Raw genomic sequence first — 25,394 nt, forward strand, 5'->3', positions numbered from 1 at the left:
GAACCACATTTCATTGAGAAGCGTAATTTTCGAGATTTAACCACGAAATGCTCACCATAAATAATCGCGTTGTTTTTGTACGCTGTTTTTCTTTTATTTTGTTTTCTCTTCAGCCGTTGATATGATACGTAATACTGAATAACAGCATCTTATTGAATGACTAATATTAATAATAAAGTTATAAATTGACATTCGAATGTCACAAATCGCGCTTTTTATCGCAGAGGCAATCAAACATATTTGAAAGCATTATGCTAGGAGACGAGACCAGATTTTTCGGTGATTCGTTTAGATCTGACCACCAGGTAAATCTTTTCAAACAAAGTTTGTAAATGTTTGCGCCAAGGGTATCCAATAGATCTGTTTTCATTATGTTCTCATTTTTATTCTGATAAACAAAAACGCTTTAAGTTTATCTTTAGTTGATTTTAACTATTTACACATCTGTCCATTACCCTAGTCGCGAATACCGAACAAAACCGACGTTAAAAATGTTTCGGTTTTAAAACGTATGAAATCGTCGGTAATTTTCTTTTGGTATCTCACTTTTGAAATGTAAGCAATAGAGACTGAAATAATTGTAATATTTTCAGTCTTTTGAAGAAGCTGCTGTTATTTGTACAAAATGATTACAGATTTATACGTTTCGACCATGAAAACCTTATATGATCTTAAAAACTATCTATTGAGTTTCAATTGACTGTCAATTTTAGTTAGCATACACTGTGTTCATAAGTTGAATTAATATAGCTGAAACCTAGCATTACGTGCGACTACCGGTAATAAACCTTTGAATAAATTTACTCGTTTTTATTACCAGATTTGACTTTTCCTATGTTTATACATTGTGCACGTGAGACATACTTTCGAACTTCGTAGACTAAAAGGCGGTGCTTGCATAGTAAAAAAATAATCTTTTATATTTATAAAAAATAGTGCAGTTTTTATTTCTTTAGAAAAAACTTTCCAAGAGTTCTGGTCCATCAAAAACGTGCAGGTGATATTAAAAATCTGATTGTACGCATAAAATTCAATCGAAATGTTAATATGATGCTATCAAAGCTTACTTTTCGAGCCACTTTTTGCCTAATCGGTGTTAAAATTTTATCTCAATTTTATTCCTTGCTTTTTTTGTTTTTCATTCTGATATGAAACTTCTCAACCATTTTCGCAAATATCTATTGTCACTTCTACACAACAGATAAGTTGTAGTGCAGAATGATCACCAAAAAATTTAAAAATCAGTTCGGTGATCATGACTCACTAGGAAGCACATTTATTTTTGAAAAGAAAAACGATAATTATAATTTTTGTTATAATCTTAATTTGATTCTGTTACCTATTTCAAAAAATTGAGTGCAGAAGGTGGACGAGAAGGACGTTCATGTCATGGAACATTTTGGTTTAGCAAAAAATCAGCATAAAAAACTTATTGTCAAGCAAAAAAAACACGTGTTTGTATCCAGCATAAATTCCTGCCTATTTTTGGTGGCAGATTCCATTTTTATATATAGAATCCGAAAAAGGGGCCATTTTGATGCTAAATTTCTGATTTGTCACTTTTGTAACCAGATTTCACTTTTGCTATCTTAATGCTTTTTACGCGTAAAACGTACTGACAAATTTTCCGGATGAAAAGGAGGCGACCCATATAGAAATTTTAATAAGAACGTTGAAAAGTGGAATCAACTTAATGCCGCAGAAAGTTTTGCACTTTCAAGGATTGGAAGCAGAACTCTCTTTCAAAAGGATCCGAATTCGCTTTAAATAAACTGGCTCCAGTTACTACTAGATTTCACAAAGAAGCGCCAAAAAGATAATTGAATATTACGGGAAGCATAATCCACAAAAAAGAAAACATGAAAACTTCAGATAAAATTCTGCAATTAATGAAGAAGGTTTTTTATTGTCCTTTCTTTTTTTTGTTTAGTAAACTGATCAATTCAATCAGCCACTCATTTATGGGTAATTATTAAAGTATTTAGATAAATTTTGATTTTGAAAGTCATGTTGTAAAAGTGGAAAACATATTCATTATTGGTACTTGAATTTGTACTAGAATGCAAAGTCTAGTATTTCTTCCTCTCTTTGCGAAAATACTTCCAATAAAAGTTGGGTTGACTTATGCTAACTGTCCTAATTCGCTTCACTTCAAATAGCATTGAAATTTTTCGAAATTCTCTTACCGCCGAACGTACTACTACTACTACTACCAATCGCACTTCTTGGAGGTATTCTCTATTTTGGGCTATTTAATTGCCATGTTGAAACTACTTACACGTAATTTAAGCGCTTATTCCACATTGGGCGTCAAAAGACGAGAGGAAGTGCCAACCACATTCCTTGTAACTAGTTGTTTTTTGGTACCAGTAGACGCTCGTAATGGTAGTCAGTTATTCTTGTTTCTATTAGGTTACACCAAACATTATTAGTGCACAAAGGGCGTCGTGACGGAGCTTCAAATAGGGCAATTTCATTCACACATGCTAACCAAAACAAAATTTTTGTCCGTGGACTGGGGTAGAATAAGTCCCAAGATATGACACAAAATGTTAATTTAAGGCCCAGTATATCAACGCAAGCGAGGGCAGCCAGGTTACCTACAAATGCATGACATGTAACTCAACGATATCTGGACTGGAATGGAGAGAAAGGCACAATTCTCACAGTCACTGGGTCATTCCCATAGACTTCATACCAGATCATCAACATCCGGTGACAATTACGTCACCAGCAGCACATGCAACTTACACTGTTGATGGGGAATCGCTACACCTGGATTCATACCAACAGAACCAAAATGAAGCACTTAATTATCTCTATCCAGGGCAACAGGTAAAAAGTTTCCAACACAGAATTATTTCAGCAAAAAGCCGAAAAATATTTTTTTAAAAAATGGTTAGAAAGAATGGTTTCTTCAATGAAAGGGATAAATGTGACTCAAAATCAGTTGCAAGTTTCTATTTTATTTATTTTAACTCAATTGATTCGAATCTCTTAAAGCAAACTAAACATAGAAATTTAGCAATGAAAAATGGTGAAATTGTTGGCCAACGGCAACGAAAACAATTCAGATGGCATTATCAACATATGGTTTTATACGCCATGACTAGTTACGACCACTTGATGTTATCAAATATTTTGATAAGAGCCATTTAGTTTACAAAAAAAAACAGAGATAATTCTTCCAATAATCAACCTAATCTACTATGAAACGTCACTGCTGAAATAAAAAAAAATTTCCTTCAAAAAAATTTTTTTTTGTTAGAAAATAATTCCATGGGGGTTGCCGCCCAAGAGAGGCCGAATGAAGCGGATACCAACATCAGATAATCAAGTGATGAGGCACTGCTTAGCCGATGCATTTGAAGAATTCGATCTGGATTCTCTTTTTCCCATTATTCTAGACGTCTATTTGGCTAGAATTCCTAGCTCCATTCACTTTTGGCAATCCTCAAAATCCACCATGTGAAAATTTGACCCATAATGAGTCATTTTTATTTTTTAAAAAAAACAGAAACTAATTTTAATAACTGGACCAAATGGATCTTTTTACTGAATTAAATTTCCGCTCAAAAATGTGTTCTGTAGAAAATCCACATGGGTACTAATCATTTTGCTATTTATTTCGTGTTACCATTTTGGAATTATAGTCCACACATGTGTTTCTTAGCAAAAAGCTGGAACTAATTTATTTTTGAAAGAAGTACCTTATTATATAAGTTAATATACTCGCCCCTTAAATGGGAGTATACAAAGATAGTTTGGCTTTGATGTACTAAAGATAAAAGGAATGGAACTTAAAATTTTATTATAAGAATAGTTTGGGTGGTACAATATAAACAAAGATTTAAGCAAAATTGATATCATATGTTAAATTATTTACTTAATCAATGTTGGACAAATATTTGGTAACAATTGAAGAAATGAATATCAGCTAACTAACTGATTGATATGAAAATGTGCTTCCCATTTATAGTCAGTAATATGGCAATTAATTTCCCATTTAAAAGTGGGATAAAACATCCCTTTTTTATTTTGGGACAAAAGTTCCCTTTTTATTTTTGGGATAAAAGTTCCCATTTTCAGTACATCTCAACCGGCGACTAAGCAGGTTTTATTGTGACTGGCTGGATATACAAGGTTAGATAGAAATTTATATAAAATTTACAACAGTGTTTATAACAAACAAAATTAAGAGCAGAAGTTTTTAGTTTTGGTTTCTTTCGAATTCATTGATCTTATTTTGTAAAAATTTGATTCGATTCAACAAATTTGCGTTTTTCTTCTTTTCTCGTAAAAAATTTTTTTCGAGTCTTAGTGTGTAAGTATCCCGTTGATTGTTGAGATCCACTGTTATGAACTGATATGGGACTGTTAAATTCTGTTTGTCAAGTGCTATGTTTTTTAGGCGATACGTTTTCAGTTTCGAATTATAAGATTGAAACTTATATATATTTCCCTCGGGTATTATTCTGTACTGTAGGTCCCAGTCGAAATTCGGGTGTCCTCAGAATTGTCTACTTCTTATACTCGCCGCTTAAATGGGAGTATACAAAGATAGTTTGGCTTTGATGTTCTAAATATAAAAGGAATGGAATTTAAAACTTTATTATAAGAACAGTTTGGGTGGTACAATATGAACAAAGATTTAAGGAAAATTGATATCATATGTTAAATTATTTACTTAATCAACTGCTGAACAAATATTTGGTAACGATTGAAGAAAATGAATATCAGCTAACTAACTGATTGATATAAAAATGTGCTTCCTATTTATAGTCAGTAATATGGGAATTAATTTCCCATTTAAAAAGTGGGATAAAACATCCCTTTTTTATTTTGGGACAAAAGTTCCCTTTTTATTTTTGGGATAAAAGTTCCCATTTTCAGTACATTAACAAAGCTCCGCCATTAAAACAATCAAGTTCTCGATTTGTCAAAAACTAATGGTTGTATAAAAATTTGTAATTGTTTTACGGAACTAATGAAAGCTTCTTCCTATAAGAATTAAGAAACAAATTTAAATCAAAAGGCATATATTTTGTTCCGCTTGACGTATGAAGTTTAAGCTAATTGCAAATAATTTGTCAATTTCCGAATGAAGTGTTAAATGATTTTCATCTAAAGCTTTTGCGAACAAAACGAAGAATATTTTCTGATTTGAATGAGGTCACTGCGAGAGAACTCTGCTTGTTCATGTAAAAAAATGCACCATTTCATGCTTACCCAGTGAAATAACGCCCCACACATCTTGCCAAGCCTTAATTGTAAATCTTGATCATAGTAATTAAAAAGAGAACCAAGATATTAACACGCAAATTTTTCAGGGTAACCCTTGTCTTGTGAAAACTTCGATGACATACATTTCTAATGCAACATGTGCTAAGATGTTACCAAATTCCGATATTTCAAAATTTGTTCCACTAGTTATTTTTCTATTTACTATTTTTCTATTCTGTGGTAACCTTAATGAGGTAACCTTTCTGTGATGAGGTAACCTTAAAAAAACTGTATCCCCGAAATCATATTACATAAGAAACATGGGACAGGTAGTGCAAATAAAATTAACGTAGAAGAAACAAAGAGGCTCGGTAATATGCGTTCGGACATACAGTTCCGACACCGCTCATCTGCATTTTTGGCAAAAATGTCTACCAAATGAGGAACAGATAGAAAACCTCCAAAAGCTCAAGTATTTTTCAAAAAAAAAATGTGTATGAACAAAACGATTGTCTCCAAGGAAGATAACTCAGTGGAGTAAAAAATGCCGCATTAGATTGATGAAATCGGCCATTATCAAGAAAGCATGTCAAGATGAACAACAAAATCAAACAACAATAACAACAAACATTAATTACATCAAAAAATTCATGTCCATTTAAAAAAAACTTATAAGCAAGGTCAAAGCAGTGTCAGATATACCTGAAACTAAACAAAACAACTTTGATTTCACTAGAAAAATTATGGAAGCACTCCATAATAAAGCTAGATAACAATTAGACAAAAATAACAAAAAAAGGAAAGTTAAAAAACTGGCATAAATTTTAAAAAATAATTAGTTTCAAAGTAATAAAAACCATTAGATAACAATTGAAATCATCCAAGATGTTTATGATTACCTGCACCTCCATAGGAGGGTATTAAAACAAGAGGGCATCAAAACCTGTCTTAATTCAATTTTTTAAGTGGTTACAAAGACAACAACACATAGAGACAACAAACAAAAGTTCAATTAAAACTTGCGAGAAAAACCGTCGAAGCCGTAAACGCATGTTTTGCCCTTCAAATAAGTTCAGTTGAACCTTTTCAAACGCCAAAAGGGTGGTATGAGAGCTCTTTTTATTGGGAAAAGCTAACAAGTAGACGAAAGAAAGAAAAAAAGGGGCAAAATTTAGTAATATTTTTGATTTTCCGAAATCATTTATTTTCAAACTCATGAAAGCCATTAGCTATAAAATGAAACATTTAAATAGGTTCGTAATTTCGCGCTTGAGACACTTATTCCGAAAATGTCTTACGTCGACAAAAAAACGTCAAAAATAGACAAAAGTCTCAAAAAGAGACAAAAATCAAAAAATACTTTTCTTGCGAAAAACCCTTGTCGAAGCCAGTAAAATCAAAACAAAATCATTAAAAACATTAGATTTTACACAATTGAACTTTCTTTTGACAACAATAATGTCATACATGACCTGTAGTAAATGAGACTAGGTAGCAAATAGACAAAAAAAAACAAAAGTCTTTTTTATTTTTGAAAACAATAGTTTTCAAAGTCATGGAAGCCACCAGCTATCCACTCAAATCAGAGTATAAGCTTATTTATTACTTCTTTAAAAGTCAATGAGAATTTTCCAAAATCCAGAAAATTTCATACGACTAAAAAGACAAATGTAAAAATTTCAATTAATTTCTTCGAGAAAGGGGTGTCGAAGCCGTTAAAAACATAATCCGTGCTTTTAAGGCTTTTTATATAATCAATTGTGACTTATTCTGAACTCCAATAATGTAATAAAATATTTGTTAAAAGAAGTGATAAAGAGACAAAACGAGTAAAAAATTGAAAAATTGGCTAAAGCCTAAAAATCAAAACAAATTGTGAAATCTAGTAGTATCAAATCCGGAAAAATTTAACGTAAGGCGTACAAGCGCAAAGAAGAAGACAATTTAATTCATTAGAATAAATAAAAAGAAGTATGATTTCTTTGCAGACACTTAGCTACAAGTTGATCAAATTGTTGAGAAAAGTTGAGAAAAATGACAAGTTGAGAAAAATAGAGGCAAAGTTCAATAAGCCATCTACTATTTAAAAATCAAATATTTTTAAAAGTCAAAACGACCATAATCCTTCGAGTAAGGAAAATATGTACATAAGTTTGGAAGTGCTTAGGAAGCCATTTGGACCCATCAACAGCGAGCTTCGACTTGAATTGTTCTGTTCTCAATTTAACATGAAAAAATCGACATCTTTTTTTGAAAAAAGACCGACTGATCACAATCCGAATTATTTTTGGATTGTAACAGTCTTAGATTGGACCAAAACGAGCATTACTATTGCTGTTTGACCATCAAGATCACTCAATTGTTTCGAATGTTATAGATCTAGATAACTTTCGTAGTTAAAAGATCAAAAATAAATGCTGCATTTTTGATAATCAGAGAGTAAAGTTAGAAAAAAAAGACAAAACTGTAATTCCAGACTACTCTCAATAGAAGCGGAAGTAGGACTATCCCTCTTTGTAGTTTACAAAAGTTTTGTTAGTTATTTTGGGTTTGTACTTCCGGCGAATCTAATCAAAGTGGACTAACGAACTTTATTTCGGGCAATCTTTGACAAAAAAGGCTGAATTTTGAAATAAATAGCCAGCAGTTTAGCCAAAAAAATTAAATCAAAATAGTCAACGATGTTGTTTGGTCTCTGAAAATAAAATCAACACTATTATTGTTAATAATATTCGCATATTTTAGCGAAATTGACAAAATTTTAGGCAAAAATTCCGGAAAATGTGAATAAAATTAACGCAAATCGATCTAACATTTACAAAAATTTAAAACACGATAACTCGCTCTAGAAAATGAAACTCATAAAAATCTTTTTAATGCCATATTCTACGCTGAACGAGCTTTTCAATGATACCACTCACAACTCTCTACAATAAATATATCGATCGGTGAAAATTGTCTGAACAAAAAAAAAGCCAGTTGACTATATCATTCCGTCCTCCTCAAGAGGGGTAGGACCAAATGTAACAATTGAAACTCTGTTTTCGAAAGCGAAAATAGTCTTGACGGGATTGATAGAGTATTTGTGGTTTTACATAGCTCCTATATTTATGCAACTGACTGAAACAAATTTCTGACTTTATCTTCGGACAAATTATAATAAACAATCTCCATCAGCTCGTTATTTGTTCACGTTGATTGTATGTAAATTTTTTACAGCAAATTAATTGTTTTCTTGTTTTCTTTATGGTTTAGGGTGCTCCCGCAAACATACCTAGCTTCGATGCATTTAAACAAATAGCAGAAAACTTCGAAAAGATTATGGACGAAATTCAATTGCTAAATTCAAAAATGGATGCAATTGTTCTGCAACTGCAGAGACAAGAATCTCAAGCAAAGATTTACGAATCTGCTGGAAATATTAACGAGGAGGCTTCAACTGGATCTGAACCAGACGATGAGTCTTTGGCCCATAATTATTTGCCGCTACCTGGCTCACGTCCTACTGATTTGCCCCCCATACCACCCAAAAACTCACCTCGAGCTAGCATGCCGAATTTGCAACAACCAATTCTGACGCCTATAGAAAGACTTGGACGTTCGCTGAGCTCCTCATATCTTGATCAGAGTCCTAGAGAACTGCAAGTTGACCCATGCACAGTTCGTATTTCAACTGGGAAAACTGTCTCTAATAATTTCCAGAAACTTTCTGCAGACGATAACGTCAAGATTGAAATGGACTCCGCCGGTCGCATTTTTGTCTTCCAGTCATTTTGGAAAAGTTCTGCTCTTTGTGAGTGTAAACTTAAAGTCTTCCAAGTCGAAAAGGAAAAGTTCAAATTGGTGAGAAAGTTTAAGTGGCGATGCAGAAAGCCGTCGTTGTTCGGAGTGTCGCGAACATCTAGAACTGTAGAGAAAATGCCTGCTGATATCGCAATTTGCGATGATGAACTTCATGTTTTACTCAAAAGTGACACAGATTTATGGAGTGTTGAAAAGTGGGAAAAATCAAACTGTGATAAATCCCAAGACGTGACCTTGCTCGGGAGTCAGATACACCTGGACTGTCAAAACCCGTTTTCGATATCTGGTTCTGGCAAAAATTTGATTATTTTGCAGAGAAAGTCAGACAGTTCAGCATTATTGGTAGTTCTCGAGGAAAATGAGGTTAGGACTCACGCGCTTGTCAATGTTTCGGTCAATAAATTTCCCAAAGCGATTATACATGGCGATTTCATATTAGTCACCAACTCGACGTTGAGAATTTGCCAAGTTTTGAAATGGAACAAAAATGACAGCAGCTATTACGAGAACAAATTTAACCACGGTTTTTTCAACTACCACGGGAACCTTTCAGCCATTGGAGTGTTTTCCATAGGCAATTGTTCCCCATGCGCTATCGGTATTCCCAAAGACACGGAAAACGATATTTTTGTTCACTCTATTTCCTTGTGTAGGGATAATTATCGACCTAGAAACTTAACCGGAGTGCAGTGTGCCGAGTTGAGAAGGGACATTTTGGGTCTGTTTTCTACCCCTCGAGACGGCACTATGTTGTTTCACACTGAGAGAATGCTGGGACTGCTACACGTCACAACATCGAACTGAATAAATTGATAACAAAAAACTTTTTAAATAATAAATAAATTAGTAATTTTTCTCCGTTATTATGTTTCTAAAATTTCACTGGATGAAAAAATGCTTATGAACAAATGCTTTCAATTTTAAAAAAATAATGAGCAAACTAGTTTTAATTAAGAAGAATATATTTCTCGATTTGGTACACAAGCACATGAAGTACGACTAACTCAATCAACTAAACCAATTCAAAAGGCCAACCAACGAGATCAAAAAGATTTGCTTCTCAGACTGCCCAAAATTGATATCAACAAAAAGTTTAAAAATAAGTTAGTAGTTAGTCCCGATAGTATAAACAAGAAGAAGGCTCGTTTGTTCTGTGCGTGGCACAGAATGTTCCAACATTTGCTTTTGAAAGCATGACATATATCAATATATCGAAAGTGATATTTCAGAAACGTTGGTTTAAGCACTAAACACTGTTTTTATAAAGCTAATATACGAAAAAAACTCAAGCTATTTAGCTAAAAATTAAAAGAAAAACAACCGGAAAAAATATTTGAGTTTTCAGAGGACGCAAAAAACCAGAGACACTTTAACCTTTAATTACGAAATACTAAGTTGCACTTAAGTTGTAATAACTATTATCAAAGGAGTTTTCCTGAAACGTGTTGTAAATGAGTCAGGGCCCTTTAAATTCCAATTGTTTTGCATTATTGACAATTAATATGACATTTTAATTGAGCTTGATCAGTCTTTTTTCCATATCGTTCTGAGAAATTAAAGAAGCTCATTTGTCAAAAACTTCAAACTTCAAACAAATTTCGAGGATGAAAATGTTGGCGCCTTAAATGAAATTTTATTCAATGTTTTTCGCTTTTAAACTGGAAGTTGAAAATGGGAATCTACCTTCTGCCGCCAGATACGTTTTACGGAAGCAATTTCCGCAAAAAATGTGCTGTGGATTAATTGCAGTACTTTGAAAACATTAATTCGTAAAAAAAATTATATGCCCAATTGGGTTTTTTTTCAGTCAATTTTGGCCGAGCGATATATTCCTCGTAAAAAATCCTAACTGGTAACCCTACATAAATCTTCCTGTGTAGAAATTAAACTTGTAAACCAAAACATTTTGACTTTTCTGTTTTTGACTAGTTATCGAGGCTCAAATTTTTTGAACTTTTGATATTTGGATATAATTTTGTTAAATTTTAGCGCAATTTTTGGCTAAATTTTAATTTTTTGGTATCAAAATTCTACATCACAATTGTTTTATACGATGACTTAAGGAACATTAATAACGATAAAAAAAGTCTATTTTTGATATCACTGGAAAGTTTAAATTCTTCAGATCGACTCCTATTGCTTATTTATTGAATTTCTTCAACAATTCTTCGGTTTTTCTTGTGTCATTAAGGGGCAAGTACTTTTTCATTTCAGGGTTCTATTAATGAAGACCCTATTTAGAACCAAAACAGGCACGATGAATACTTATTTGTTTTCAAGGACTCATCGCTCATAATTTTATGGCTTCGACATTATTTTTAAGTAATCATTAAGTGATTTTTTTTATTCAGCTTGCATTTCTTGCATTTTTTAAACAATATGTCTTACCTCCTTTAGATAAACGTTCAATTGAAACCTAAAAAGAATTAATTGAAAAAGTTTTGAAAGCATACCTAGTGGTTCTTGAGTCTGTAAAAAGTTTGAAAATTCTGCACGTCAACCGTTTTTTGAACTCTATTCTCTAGAATTGTAGATTCATCCCACTAGTGACCGGTCCATTGTGCCTGATAGCAAGTCCAAAACAACTTTGAATATGTTCCAGTGTTTTTTTTTGTTTTGATGGTACGACCTTTTATAAAATTATGTGATTTTTGACTATTTGTTCAAAAGTAACTTATAACAAAATTGAAAGTTCCGTTTGGCAATGAAAAGACTGTTATCAGAATATTGAGAAAATTACCAGCTGTTATCAGAATTTAGAGACAATTGAAAGTTCCGTTTGGCAATGAAAAGACTGTTATCAGATTATAGAGAAAATTACCAGAAAATTATAAGAGTTTAAGTTTTTAATGGCGCTGACGCTTTCTTCTGGCACTTTTCTATTGAAATTTTTTTGCTTTTATTTTTTGTTCTCTGATTAAAGAAAGATCTCACTAGCTTCCAATCAAGCTTTAAGTTAACGCATTTTATGGTTTTTGTTGAGAGCTATTGGTTTTGATGGCTCTGAAACTACAAATTGTCACTACAATTTAGTGATTTTATTAAATCAGTTCATTGCACTTAATTTTGTCTGGAGACACATTATCAAAACACTGAGCGATCCCATTGGCGTTGAAATGGAAACAATTTAACGGATCCTAACTTTTTTCACTGAAAACTCTAGTTCTTTTTAATATTGGACACCTTCATCCCGTATTCCAGCTTTCTAAAGTTTTAGAAAATTTTTTTGAAACTTTCTTTTATTCTATTTGTCAATTTTAATTTTAGTTTCATTAATGACTTATAACATCTGCTTTGTTGTGATTTCAACTCAAACCTAAAGAGAATTAATTTGACCCACCAACTGCTTTGAATGCACACCTAGTGGTTCTGGACTCTTTAAAAAGCTTGAAAATTTTGCACGTTAGTCGTTTTCAAACTCTATTCTCTGGTATTGTAGTATTAACCTACTAATGACCCGTCCATTGTGCTTGATAGCGACTAGCGACTCCAAAACAAGTTTAAAAATCTTCCAGTGGTTTTTTGCTTTGATGCTACTATTTTTCACCAAATTTTGTATTTTTTGAATTTTTTTTCACAATTGTGGTTCTTGTTTGAAGTCCTGTTACCTCATTACCAAAATTGAATGTTCACTTGGCGTCGAAAAGACTGTTATCAGAAAATCGAGAAAACTACCAGCTAAGAGATTATGGTTTTAATGGCTCTGACGCTCTCTTCCGGCACTTTTCGATTGAATTTTTCGTTTTTTGCTTTTTTTGTTTTCTAATTAAGGTATAATCTCGTTGGCTTCCGATAACGCTCTAACAATTTTGATGGTTTTCGTTGTGAGCTATTGGTTTGGATGACACTGAAAATACGAGTTGCCTTTACAATTCAGTGATTTCTGTATATCAGTTCATTATTCTTAAATTTTTTGAACCGCATTATCACAATACTGAGCGATCCCATTGGCGTTGAAAAGAAATCAAGGTAACAGATCCTAGTTGTTTTAAAGACTACTCTATTTGTTAATAATTTTCTTCTCCTTCATCCCGCATTCTAGCTTTCTAAATTTTTATAATATATTTTGAAGTTTTCTTTAATTATAATTTTTGTCAATTTGAATTGGATTCAAGACTTTGCTTTCGTATTTTTTTTAATTTTTTATCCTGTCCCAAGGCTTAGTATTACTAAAGAAAGATCACTTTAAAAATTATATGTCAATCTGTCATGTTTGAATTAACAGCTAATAATTTTTCGTGACTTTTGAAATTATTTGTTTTTACAAAATTGATGGATTTTTAAAATTTGACCTTTCTTCCTTCCTATTGTCGACTGGTTATCTAGTCGCATTATGCAAAGGTCCCATCATTTGTGTAGTCGAGGACAAATTAATTTCTTTAGATTAGGTTTTTTATATAAAATGTATCTCAATTTTTCAGGTTCGATATAAAAATCTTTATTTTTAGTTTGACTTTTCAAAAAAAATAATTAGCTATTAATGGACAGATCTCGAATGATTTTCTCCCTGTTTTTAAAATAATAGCATTAAAAAGAATTCAAAACAGACATGGATTCTACTATCTTGGTTTTGGTTTTGCAACACTTCGGAGAGGTTCAAATTCGATTAAGCTTTTCTAATGGATCCCATCGAGAAGGATAGCAGAAGTATCTGAATTTAGCTATTGCATCCGCCTCCAAGATTTTTGTCATTTATTTTAGGGATGTTTTGGGATTCACCAGAGGGGTATACCAAAAAGACTATAGGTGAATGAAAGCGCATTGTTACACTTATCTACATGAACAAAGAAATTGATCGCACCGGTTCTGTCTCATTTTGCTAGCTTAAATCAAGACTTTGCCACTGGACTTTGTTTTGCAGTCGTGTGATTTGATGTCCCAGAAATCAGGTGGATCCAGAATTGTCTGTCCAACAACTATTTTGTTCAAAAAAAAGATCTGAGAGGAACAGCTTGTACTCAATGGGCAAAAGACCTTGGATAATTAGATTTACGACCTAGTCTGAATTGGAAGAATTCCATTTTCTACGGATCCCCTGACCACGTCTTCTTTGAATTTTCGCCAGACGCTATAGTGTAACACTACTGAGGAATAAAATATTTGATCCGGAGTAGAGAACTGAAATTACATAACTTTGAATCAGAACACATTTAACATTCGCTTTTGCTTAAGCAGGCAAAACTCGTTGAATAAGAGCTAGCTTCTGGAGACCTTTCTCTACAATAACGTCAATGTGAAAAACCCATGAACAATTTTGAGAGAAAATTACGGCAAGAAATCTTACCGACATGACCCGTTCAATCTCATCTTCCCTCGCTTGAAAAAACAATGCCTGGTGAGCGAGATTTTTTAGAGAAAATTTCATAGACTTGAACTTTGTGAACTTGAAAATCAAATAGTTTTTTTTCACTCCGTGTGATAGAACTATCAATATCATTTTGTAAAATTAGTTAATGGGTTTGTGAACCAACAATTTTTGTGCCGACGCAAATGAAGAATTTTCATTCAATAAAATTTCTGGAAAAACGTTTTCATAAACCGAGAACAGAAAGACTGCAAAAAATAACCCTTGTGGTCCTCCACTGGTTATGTTCACATCACCCAAATTAAAGTGATTAAATTGAAATGTTTACTCGCTGTTTGCTGCCTAAAAATACGATTTGAAGAACAGGAAGAAATGTTCATCAAAACCAAATTGTGAAAATTTGTTGATGACAATTCTGAAGTTAATTGGGTCGAACGCTTTTGCTATATCAAGGAAAACAGATAATAGTTTCTTTTTGGCCTCTAGGTCAGGATACAGTTTGTCGCAAAATACAAGAAATTCGGTTATGGATGATCGACCAATGCGAAGACTATGCTGTTCGTTGCAGATTTGGTTTTGAATCAGTTGTTCAAAATGTTTCTGAAGCAATCTTTTAAACAATAATGGCAAAGAATTATGCACCGCAATAGTTGGTTAGTTTTCGATATCAAGTTTGCTACCACTGTTAAAATGAGGTCGTACATGAACTTTTTACCATATGTCTGCATGTGTCAATTGAACAACTGAAAATGAATAACATAAGGTTTATCAGGAAATGTTGAGCTGTTTTGGGGAAACTTGGTGATATCTCGTCAAACAAATTTGAACCCGATTTGATATTAGAGATTTCTTCCAACACTTCAGTTTTAGAAAAGGTGATTTCATGCAATCAAATTATTTTATTCGAAGTTTTTGGTACTTCCAGTGCCGATTCCTCTCGACTGAAAACGGATGATAAATTATCGTTGAAAGCCTATATTTTGAAGTCCATTTATTTTTTTCCGTCATAAACAATCGTTGCTGAGATTGAATTTTCTTTTGAAATACTTTTAATTACTTGGGCAACTTCATTTGGATTCCAACTTTTTGGTCCTTTAACGAACTTTTGTCTTACTATCTCAAAAGAGCTATTGATTTAGTTTGCTCAAATAAAAATTTTAGACGCGTTTCTTTGTCGCCTGGTGGTCAAAAGTTTGTTTTCTAAGTGAATAGACTGAGAAGAAGACATAAAGAGGTGCCAGACTTCTACGCCGAGTTTTCAACTGTATTGTCAACTTTTTTGCCGACAAAAAACTATTTTAAAATTTTTCCGTTGCTTCATTTACGCTGAAAAACGCATTCAGCGGATAGGAATATCGTTCGTTGAAATTACTCCAATTAGCATTTTTTAGACTTAATCTTCTATAAATACATAAGACTTCTTTCTTATTAAACTGAACCACAACTTCCGCAAGGAGTAGTTCATGATCAGAGAAGCTTCATTCTTCCAAAAACTGAGAGCATAAACTCAGAAACCAAATTTATTTCAGTAAACTTGCGGAGCAACAGTTTTCACTGAGCTCACTGCTGGTCAGGTGATCCCAATTACAATCAGACAGTTCTCTTTCCCTTCTTTGTGCAACACATTGTTCAATTCTCCCAATCAGAGAGTCAATTGTTTCAAAAAATTTACTACATTTAATTCTGTAGCTAATATTCAATGGAAGATTATATATTGTAATCATTGTGACCAGCATATCTCGTAAAACAAAAACGCATAATGAAACAGATTTCTCGGTAGTAACGATTGCTTTTAATTCTTCGAGTACAAAATTAGATTTATGAGCAATCAAAACACCACCATGTGAGCCAATTTGTGTATCAGTCCTTTTCTGCAATTGATAGTTGCAAATTAGAATGATTTCCTAGTCGTTAACGTTTGAATCAAACCAATTTTCAGTTTAAAAAAATCATGTCTGAGTCAAATTTCCATAGCATATCTAATTTCATCAGAAGTGATCTACAATTTCGAGCTGCATTTCGTATCACATTACATGGCTCTAGTCAAGATTGTCTAATTGGTTCTTTCTGAATTGGTAAGCGGACAGTATCTATCCAGGGCGCCAGATCAATGGCTTGCTGTTTATAGTACTATTTTCCTTCTCCAATTTTTTTTTCTGATCAATTGTCTTTTAGTTTCCGATATTTTGTATCAACAATAATGCAGATGTTTATTCATCAACCATTCTTCTTCGCACAAAAAAATATTGACAAATATATTCTCTTTCAATTTGTTGTTCGACATCAAAAACGCAAAAGTTCCAGTGGTTTGCAATCTTTAAAACCAGTGACCGTTCCTTTGGATAATTGCTGCTGTATTTGCCTAGACGAAAGCGTCTTGTTTGTATTGCAATACTTATTCCCAATGATTCTGCATCAACCCTGAGTTTGTCATTTCGGTATCTGTCAACAAAATCACTAGATATGCTCTCATGAGCGGCCTGATTTTCCGATAAACCAAAAACAGTTAGCTTATTTTCCTCTTGCGTTGTTTTAGAATTGTCGTTTTTGTAAATATCTGAAGTTGAGTTTGTTGCTTGTTGAATCTTTGTTCTAGGTTGCAGATTAATATACAGATCCTTCATATTCTGGAAAATTTCTTGTATTAACAAATCAATAAGATTTTAAAGCGTTTTTGAGGTTCTCAAAATTTTCGTGAGTATTGTTTTTGCTTTGACTTGACATTACTTTGCTCTGGCAATTTTCACAGCTCCAAAAAGAAAGCGTTTATCAAGATTTAGACAAAATTACAAACGAACTGCACATTGGATGAAAATTGAAGTTGCGTTAAAAATTTCTTTTCTTTCAAAATCTGCAATTTCTTTTGTTTTTCTGTTCTATGGACAAAAACCACTGTCTGTAAATGATTGAATTGTGACCAACCTTTTACCTAAAGTTGATTTAAAAATTGAGGCTAAATTGCATGAAATTGTCGATAGATAAAGATAGAAAATTTTTTTCCAAGAAAGCAAATTTTCTGAAATTTCTCTTTGTAGTGAAATGCTAGCGCTTCAAATTCATATCACATATGCTTGTCTGAGACACCCTCAAAAAATCAAAAATTTTCTCAACAAATAAAATGTGGGGCTAGCATAGCGTTAATGTGGGAACAATAAAGTTATTATCAAAATTTATAAATGAACTTCAAGAGCTCCCAACAACTATTCAGGAGAAACGCATTTTGAAGATGGCTGATACTTCCTTGCGCCACATGTCCTTAAATTTTTCACCTATAACTTCAAGTGTTATTACAGTATTGTAGAGCTTAAATCAATGGCGAATTGAGGGACGGCCCAGTTTTCTTTTGCCGATTGCTACTTTCAAAAGTTCAATATTCGATAGCCTCTTGTTTCCCTCCAATTTGCTCATTGCAAAAATATTGTAGTATAATTCTCAATTCAATTTGCTGACTGATTTTAAAACACGCAGCTCTTAAATATGTGGATAGTTCACAGGGTTAAATCTTTAAGATTAAGAACCGCCCTTAACGCCCTGAAATAGTCTCTTCCAAACAGTTTCGGTGAATCGGATACTTAGAGACTAGTAAGGCTCTAGCCTTAGCCACTTAATGCCCTCCGAGCCCTACCTGTTATCCATTCTGCGGATGAAAACTAAAATGAGTCAGACGACAAATCGTTCAAACGAAAAATCGCATTAAAATAGACCACATGACAAATAAACTTTTCGTTTGAGAGCAATTAATTAAACTATAAATTTTGATTCAATCCCAACTTTTGTCAAAAGTTTTCATGAAACGGCCGAAATATCTAGTCAAGGAACCAGTTGCATAGCAGCATAGCAGATAGAAATTAAATCGAATCATTTAAAACCCCTCATGTACGATAAAGAAGGGATAACTTTGAATTTCCTGGAGGTAGTATAAATTGCTAGAAATAAATAACAATTTACCGGCATAAACAGCGTAAAACAGAAAACATAACCAGCTAACGTCGGAGTAATTGCTCTCGAACTAGTGGGAGCTCTAACTTATTGCAGTCTGCTTACTCAAAACAGTCAAGCAAAAATTGCGCTTAAAAAACACCAACACGATTTCAAAAATTGCTTCAATATTCGTTCGAGTGCAATTCATCAACGGAACATTGATGAAATTATTGCAGAAAAATTTGGTTTGGAGTGAAAACAAGGACTTTGACAAACGTAAATCAAGGGCATGTCCAACAAGACAGCCTAATTACACTGCCAGTCAGCCACCGCAAATCACCAATGCCGAATAACAAGCACTTCAACTTCTCTCAGATGATATGTTATATCAATCTGGGCCAATTTAGTCTGCATTTGATGCTTGTGTGATCAGCTTTGGCTGCACTAGTTAATACTCCCTTTTAAATCCATGGCATGTTTAACATGACCATATCATGATCAAGACTGAACTTCACCGAACAGTGACGTACAATGGTCCCAAGTAGTCAACTCCGGTATTCATGAAAGACTGGCACCGGAGTGTCCTTCGAGAAGTCAGCAATATTAGGTTGACTGGTCGCAATCTAGCGAAAAGTTTGTTCAAAAATTTTACGGAACCCATGCTTAGCTTACCTCATTTTATCTTGATCTGATACATGAATTTAGCAACTTCTTTAATTCCCCAGAAAATAGGAAGCCCTCTCTTGACAAATGGGCTCAAGTTTCATTGCAATCGGTTGACAAACATTATTTTATGTAAGCAGATTAATTTATCAGCAAAACATCCTATGGCCCCAAAAAAATTCTTGATGTGCAGCAATGTTGAACTCAGATTAATTTTCTTTGTGATTGCCAAATTCGCTAAACTATATCCGCGTATGGTATTTCACATTGAGAACTGACTAACCAAAACAATAATCGAGAACATTCAATTCGCTAGCATTTGGGACAGCAAATTAAAGATAAATAGTTCTCTAAACATTGCGTCTCTCGACAACAATCAGTCTTAGAGACCGCAACATGCAACCGAGCACTGTGCCAAGTAGCAATTTACTTGGCTTTAGCCGCTGCCTTCTTTTTCTTGAGGAATTCAATGGCCACGGCTGCTGGGGTTCCAGCCTTCAGTCTGCTCTTGGCATTGACCTTCCTGGGCACTCTGGGCTTGGTGAGTTTTCCGAATGCGGGGTTGAGTTTGAGCATAACCTCCTTGTGTTTCAATGGGTTCATCTTCACAACCTTAGCTTTGTGTCCGAACTTAGGCTGTCGGATGCCTCCCTTCATCACGATATTTTTGATGATTGCCCGGATGTCAGAGGTCTAAAAACATACAGCTGATTTTTAATATTATAAAGAGCACAAATAAACTTTAAGGAACGCACCCCGTACGCATCAAATATCAAACACAAAGGGTCAATTCATGAACATCCCATTAAAAAGGTCAGTTCACCAGCAATAATTATTAGAACTTTAAAAGACATTATAAATTGACATACATGAGCGCCGTCATATCAAATATTTGGTCAGTTTTTGATTCCAACCTAAAAATATTCCTTCAAAATTAAAATCGTAAAATTGTTGCAGGCAAAATTGGAGAAAATTAGAGATTAAAACTAAATCATCACCATCCGCTATTCATTAAGATGAAAGCTCAAAAGCACTAAATTTCCCATAGTTATGCTGAGAAAAATTACATGAAGGGTGGCAGTATACACTCTCTTACACTCTCTTGAGTACCCATAAAATTTACAATTTTATATTGGAGATAGGATATTAAATTAAATCTAAGCTCCAACTTACCTCGCGCACTTCTGTCAAACGACTGGCAAGCACTTGCCTTCGTCGGAAGCTAGCTGGGGCTTAGCTAGGATAGCTTAATCTCAACAGAGAAAGGGAAAAGGGGTTTATTAGGGAGGGGGGGGGGGATTGAGTGGAGCGCGGGGATGAATTAGGGGTGGTGCTGGGGGTGGAGATCAGCCTTCCAGCAGCTTCGGGGATTTTGCATACTTAAAACTAATAAGGCTATGCTCGGGGACTTACTGGCATCTGGGCTCTACCTATTTGTCCCGCTTTTGAGGACGAAAGTTAAATGGTCAGACCAAAAAAATATATATCAGAAAAGTTGGTAGTGCGAAATATTGCATCAAAATGACCAACAGGACTAATATAATTTCTAAACGTTGAGATTAACTGATCATTGAACTTAAACGCTCACCCACCTAGGGTGCTGCAAAAAAATTAGCTCGAACGACATAAGCTCTCGAAGCAGGTTATATTAAACAAGCTTTATCATGAGCACTGATATGCGCACAAATCAACAGAAGCGCACTTAATTGATATTTTCCAGAAACCTCAATTATTAGAAACATCTTCGTTTATCGTTATCATCAGCTGAAAACGCATCAAAAAGCGTTGGACATGTTGAATGTTTGTTTTTTGAAAATATTTGCCTTTACAGTCAGTAAAAGTTATAGCTATTTAAAGCAATTTTACAACAGCTATATCCACGTTTGCAGTTCATAGCATAGCATCTATTAAATTACAAAAACAAAGGAAAAAAAATGCGGAGCAAACTTAGAAGTTCAAACATTTTTTGAAAAAATTAAGTTTAATTTGGTAAAGCCATTACCTTTGATAAGTGTAATTTGAAAACGCTTACAATAGGAAATTGTATAGTATTTGAAAACATGTACTTTTTCCTTAGGATTACAATTTAAGAGACAAATTGGAAAAAAACCAAGTTTGGGGAAAGATTGGAAAAAAGTTCTACGATCTGATCTAACGAATTGCACAATAAGCAGAGTTAAAGCCCTATTTCCTAAAAGATACGTATCAAATGTTGAAGGCTTTTAATTTATTAGAATAATAGAGCTGAATCATCTGCATAAACGTCAGTCTATCGGTTTTCACATATATATGGTGTTTCAAAAAAGTTTTTCTGACAAACTGTATAGCAGCGGGCAGATTGTCAAAAAATAGCCGCGATAGACCTCCTTGGCCTTCTCTTTGAAATGAAAAGAAAAAAACAATTTGGGTAATCTGTCAATGCCTAAAAATCGACGGGTTAGAGGGCAAAATTGTGTCACCAATGAAAAGGAACTTTTGATGCTCTAGATCAAAACAATTAGAGCACAAACGTTTGGGGCTCCACTTTGGCGCATTTTATTCATGTTCATTAATGAAAGTAGTTGAAATTTAACTTTAATTAAGTTAGTGCAGATGTACTTTATTCAATTGCGTTAAGTAAAAAAAAAACAACATAACCAACTAAGGTCGGGCGAATTGCTCTCCAACAACCGGCGAGCAGTCGACTTCGTCAGTAGCTAGCCACGGTTTAGTGAGGCTAGCTTTAGCTTGATTCGATTCTGCAACTTAGTTTTCTAGACTTGTTAGTAAATAAATAAAAAAACTGATATTTTAAAAATTTGCAAAAATTAAAAGAAAAGCTTCCAGATTTCGCAGTGAAAAACTATTTTTTGTCTCGAGTTAAGTCAAGTAACTCATCTACCAGACTTGCCAGGCTTCGTTGGTCCGTAATGATCATTAAACTCAGAAAAAGACAAGAATATTCAAAAATTTTGAAAATAATCGCAAATTTTAACAAAATCTTGCTAAAACTCAAGATATTAAAATCTTGAAAACTATTTCATTATCTCAAGAGACTATCCAGTATCCCTATCTGAAACAATAAATAGTTTCACTGGCTCAAAAAAACTGCTAAAAGCTGGAGTCATTAAAATATTGATTACCATTACATTGATTCTAAAAACTTTATGCCAGCTTATCATCAAGCCTTGGAGGAGTTCCCTAGAACCCTGGTGCCGGGAAAAATGATAAAAAATTTAAAAACAATAAAAAAAAACTTGAAAAAATTGCTGATATTAAAATCTGAAAAACTATTTTTTTTAAAAATTGCTGATATTAAAATCTTGAAAAACATTCCATAACATCTAGAAGCTATGCAGTAACCTATAATCAAACCCTAGAGGAGGTTATGTGGCTCTTGAGGCAGGAGATACCTAAATGACAAAAAAATTGAAAAACCTTGAAAAAATTGCAAGTTGCATAAAAAACTGCAAAAATTTGGGATAGTAAAAATTGAAAACTAATCCATGGCCAAAAACATTTTCCAGTGACTTATTATCAAACCCTAACGCAGACTTTCTGTAAGGCTGAAAAACCTGAATAATGACAATAAATGTCAAAAAAGTTGAAAACAAAATTTGTAAAAAAAATGATAAGAGTCGTGATGTTGAAATCTTGAAAAACATTCCACTACATTTAGAAACTATAGCGTAACCTATTGTCAAACCCTAACGGAGACTTTCTGTTAGGCTGAAAAACCTGAATAATGACAATGCCAAAAACTTAAAAATAACAAAATTTGTAAAAAAAAATGATAAGAGTCGTGGTGTTGAAATCTTGAAAAACATTCCACTACATTTAGAAACTAAAGCGTAACCTATTGTCAAACCCTAACGCGGCTCTTGAGGCTGGAGAAACCTAGAAACCGACAAAAATTTTCAAAAACTTGAAAAAATGCAAGTTTTATCAAAAAAAGGATAAAACTCGTGAAGTTAAAATGTTGAAACCATTCCACTACCACTAGAAACTAAGCAGTCTATTTATAACAACCTATTATAAAACCCTAGAGTAGTTTCCTTGACACCTAGGGCAGAAAGAAAAATGACAAAATTAGCACAAAATTGCGTGTTTTTAGCGATCGGTTGTTCGGCAGTGGCAACGACGGGGGGAGGTGGGTGCACCGGGGGTTGATGGGGAGGGGGGGTTGGGCAACAGTGGGGTGGGAGGGGGCAACAGCACGGTGGGGCGGGGGCAAAAGGAGGGGTCAACAGTGGGGGTGTCTTCAACCTCTAAGAACCACCCTTCACACCATAAGTATAAGTCTTCAAACCAGCGTGAGCTGAAACAGAGCTGAAAGGCTCTAAGAGCACTTAATGTCCGCTGGGCGCTACCTGCTTATCCCGTTTTTGAGGACGAAAGTCAAAAGCGTCAGACGAAAAATCGGTCAAGCGAAAAATCGCATAAAAAAGACGAACGACAGGACTAATATAATTGCTACAAACTTCGTTTGAGAGCAATTAATCACACACTTGATCTAAAAGCTGACGCAAAACTGAGCAACAAATGACGTCATGCACACAAAGTTAACTGCACAGCAGAAGAAATGACTGAAATTAAGGAAACCAGGTGGTCGGAGGATCATCGATTGAGACGAAGAATTAAACGAAAGCATAGCACGACAAGTCCTGAATTAGAATCCAAAGAACTGAGCCTCTGATGAATTGACAATTATCAACTATACAGAAACATCCAACAATGCCCACGATAGCATGCGGAAAATTGAACAAAAATCGGAAAGCAATACAAATTTTCTTTTTCAAAAATCCAGCGTTTTAGGAATCTTCAATAAAAGTAGAAATTTATAGAAATATTGACACTACGCCTTCTTAGAAACAATGAGACACGACAAAGGAGGCAAAAATGAAGAAATTTACAAAAAGACATTTCTTTAAAATCAGTGGCTTCGAATTAGGAAACCGACATAATTAGATGGCAAAAATCCTTTATCACAACATACAATAAAACAATAGAAGTCATAAAACATCCTTTTAGAAGTTCTTATGACTGAGAACAACATAATAGAGACGATTCACAAAATCAGTTGAAAGTTTCAAAAACAAATGGCGTCTCATTCGTCACAATTTCAGGCTAAAACTTGGATTCAATCCATCAATCGAAGTTAATCGGCTTTAGAAAGCCAATAATAACTTATTTTTTGATTTAATCATTAGACAAGAAAAGCACCAAAAATATGCAAGACTCAAAAAATCAACTAATAATTTTTGGAAAGTGTCAAAATCATAAAAACGGATTTAGGAAACTAATTAGACTCAATTGTGTCTCATTAGCAACCGACAAAACCCGCCATTAATGAAACTAAGTGATAACACAAAGTTTTTGAAAATAAATTTTCTCAAGTCATGACAAAAACTAACTCTGAAATAAAACCAACAGTTAGATTTATTTATGCCTCATTAGCAAACGATGGGAAATCATTACCGGGATTAAAGTATAAGACAGCAAAAAGAACTACAAAACTGCGAGACTCAAAAACTTACTGACATTTTTAAATACGTTGTGACAAAGTTGTTAAAACCTTTAGATATCAATTGAAACTATTAGAGCTTCTATTAAGCCTCCTCATCGTGCTACTGAGACTACTCATTATTTGAACTGAGACAAACAACAACAAAAGTACTACAAAAACCCGCAAAAATAAAAAGAATAGATGCTATTTTGTTTTCAAAAAAGTAACTAAGTCGATTAAATTTGAAGAAGTTGAAAAATACAACTATAACGCCCCTCTTTCGTGCCTCATAGTTAAGTGATGGTTTTCCCTTAAATATCCATATAAGTACTATAATTTAGTTCATATTCAGATAGTTTTCAAGGCCATATCTAGCCCTGATTTCCATTTAGGCCAGTAACCTCTTATATTTTTATGTTTACTAAAAACAACCGCAGATTGACAGATTATTGGTAACATATTACGCACCCAAGAGCCTCAAAAACTACCTTTTAAGTTCCGTGAAGATGAATTAATATAATTAGTAAATAAAGTCATGAGAAGTTATGTGAGTGGTGAGTAATTATGCCGATAAAGTAGATGCTAATACGGAAATTGTATATGTACTTAACAAACGTCAAGAGATATACAAAAACCGGAAATTGCCCAACTTGAAGATCAGTAAATATTTGCGAAGGACCAATACAATTTGAGGTACAACTGCGGAACCTACGATCACTAGAACACCGGAGAATCAGCCTAACAATCAGTTGATAACAATATCTCAAATTATTAATAAAACTGGTAAAACTTCTTTTTGAATATTCTTTATAAATCTCGTTAATTTAATTAAAGATTGAACTGAAAAACTTAAAACGCTAAATTATAACAGACCCAGAAAGAACTTGAATAGAGCAGTGAAAACTATTAAAATACAATTCAACTAGTGGATATATCACGCATTCGAACCACTCAATAAAAGGCTATTACTAGCTAATTGTATTCAAATTATAT

At 33.7% G+C, this 25,394-nt stretch overlaps 2 protein-coding genes across 2 annotated transcripts in view; one reads left to right on the forward strand and one right to left on the reverse strand.

Moving 5' to 3' along the window:
- Positions 1 to 125: 125 nt before the first annotated feature.
- LOC142353030 (uncharacterized) lies at positions 126 to 9,926 on the forward strand. Its single transcript, XM_075405221.1, has 3 exons — positions 126 to 305; positions 2,563 to 2,835; positions 8,479 to 9,926. Exons 1-3 carry the CDS (start codon positions 252 to 254, stop codon positions 9,829 to 9,831), a joined length of 1,680 nt encoding a protein of 559 aa, XP_075261336.1. The 5' UTR covers positions 126 to 251; the 3' UTR covers positions 9,832 to 9,926.
- Positions 9,927 to 19,207: 9,281 nt separating this feature from the next.
- LOC142353321 (large ribosomal subunit protein uL4-like) overlaps positions 19,208 to 25,394 on the reverse strand; it is a 152,407-nt gene continuing 146,220 nt past the window's right edge. Inside the window, exon 7 of the mRNA XM_075405554.1 lies at positions 19,208 to 19,609. Within this exon, the coding sequence (XP_075261669.1) occupies positions 19,343 to 19,609 (267 nt within the window). The 3' untranslated portion in view covers positions 19,208 to 19,342. The remainder of the gene's footprint in view (positions 19,610 to 25,394) is intronic.

This window comes from Convolutriloba macropyga, chromosome 14 (assembly GCF_964194025.1).
Source record: "Convolutriloba macropyga chromosome 14, txConMacr16.3, whole genome shotgun sequence".
Lineage (NCBI taxonomy): Eukaryota > Metazoa > Xenacoelomorpha > Acoela > Convolutidae > Convolutriloba > Convolutriloba macropyga.

Bases quoted from the DNA above. Each gene is read 5' to 3' on its own strand.
- LOC142353030 (XM_075405221.1), top strand. From the start codon at position 252: ATGCTAGGAGACGAGACCAGATTTTTCGGTGATTCGTTTAGATCTGAC. The intron at 306-2,562 runs GTAAATCTTTTC...TGTTAATTTAAG, and splicing joins CGTTTAGATCTGACCACCAG to GCCCAGTATATCAACGCAAG. The intron at 2,836-8,478 runs GTAAAAAGTTTC...TTTATGGTTTAG, and splicing joins ATCTCTATCCAGGGCAACAG to GGTGCTCCCGCAAACATACC.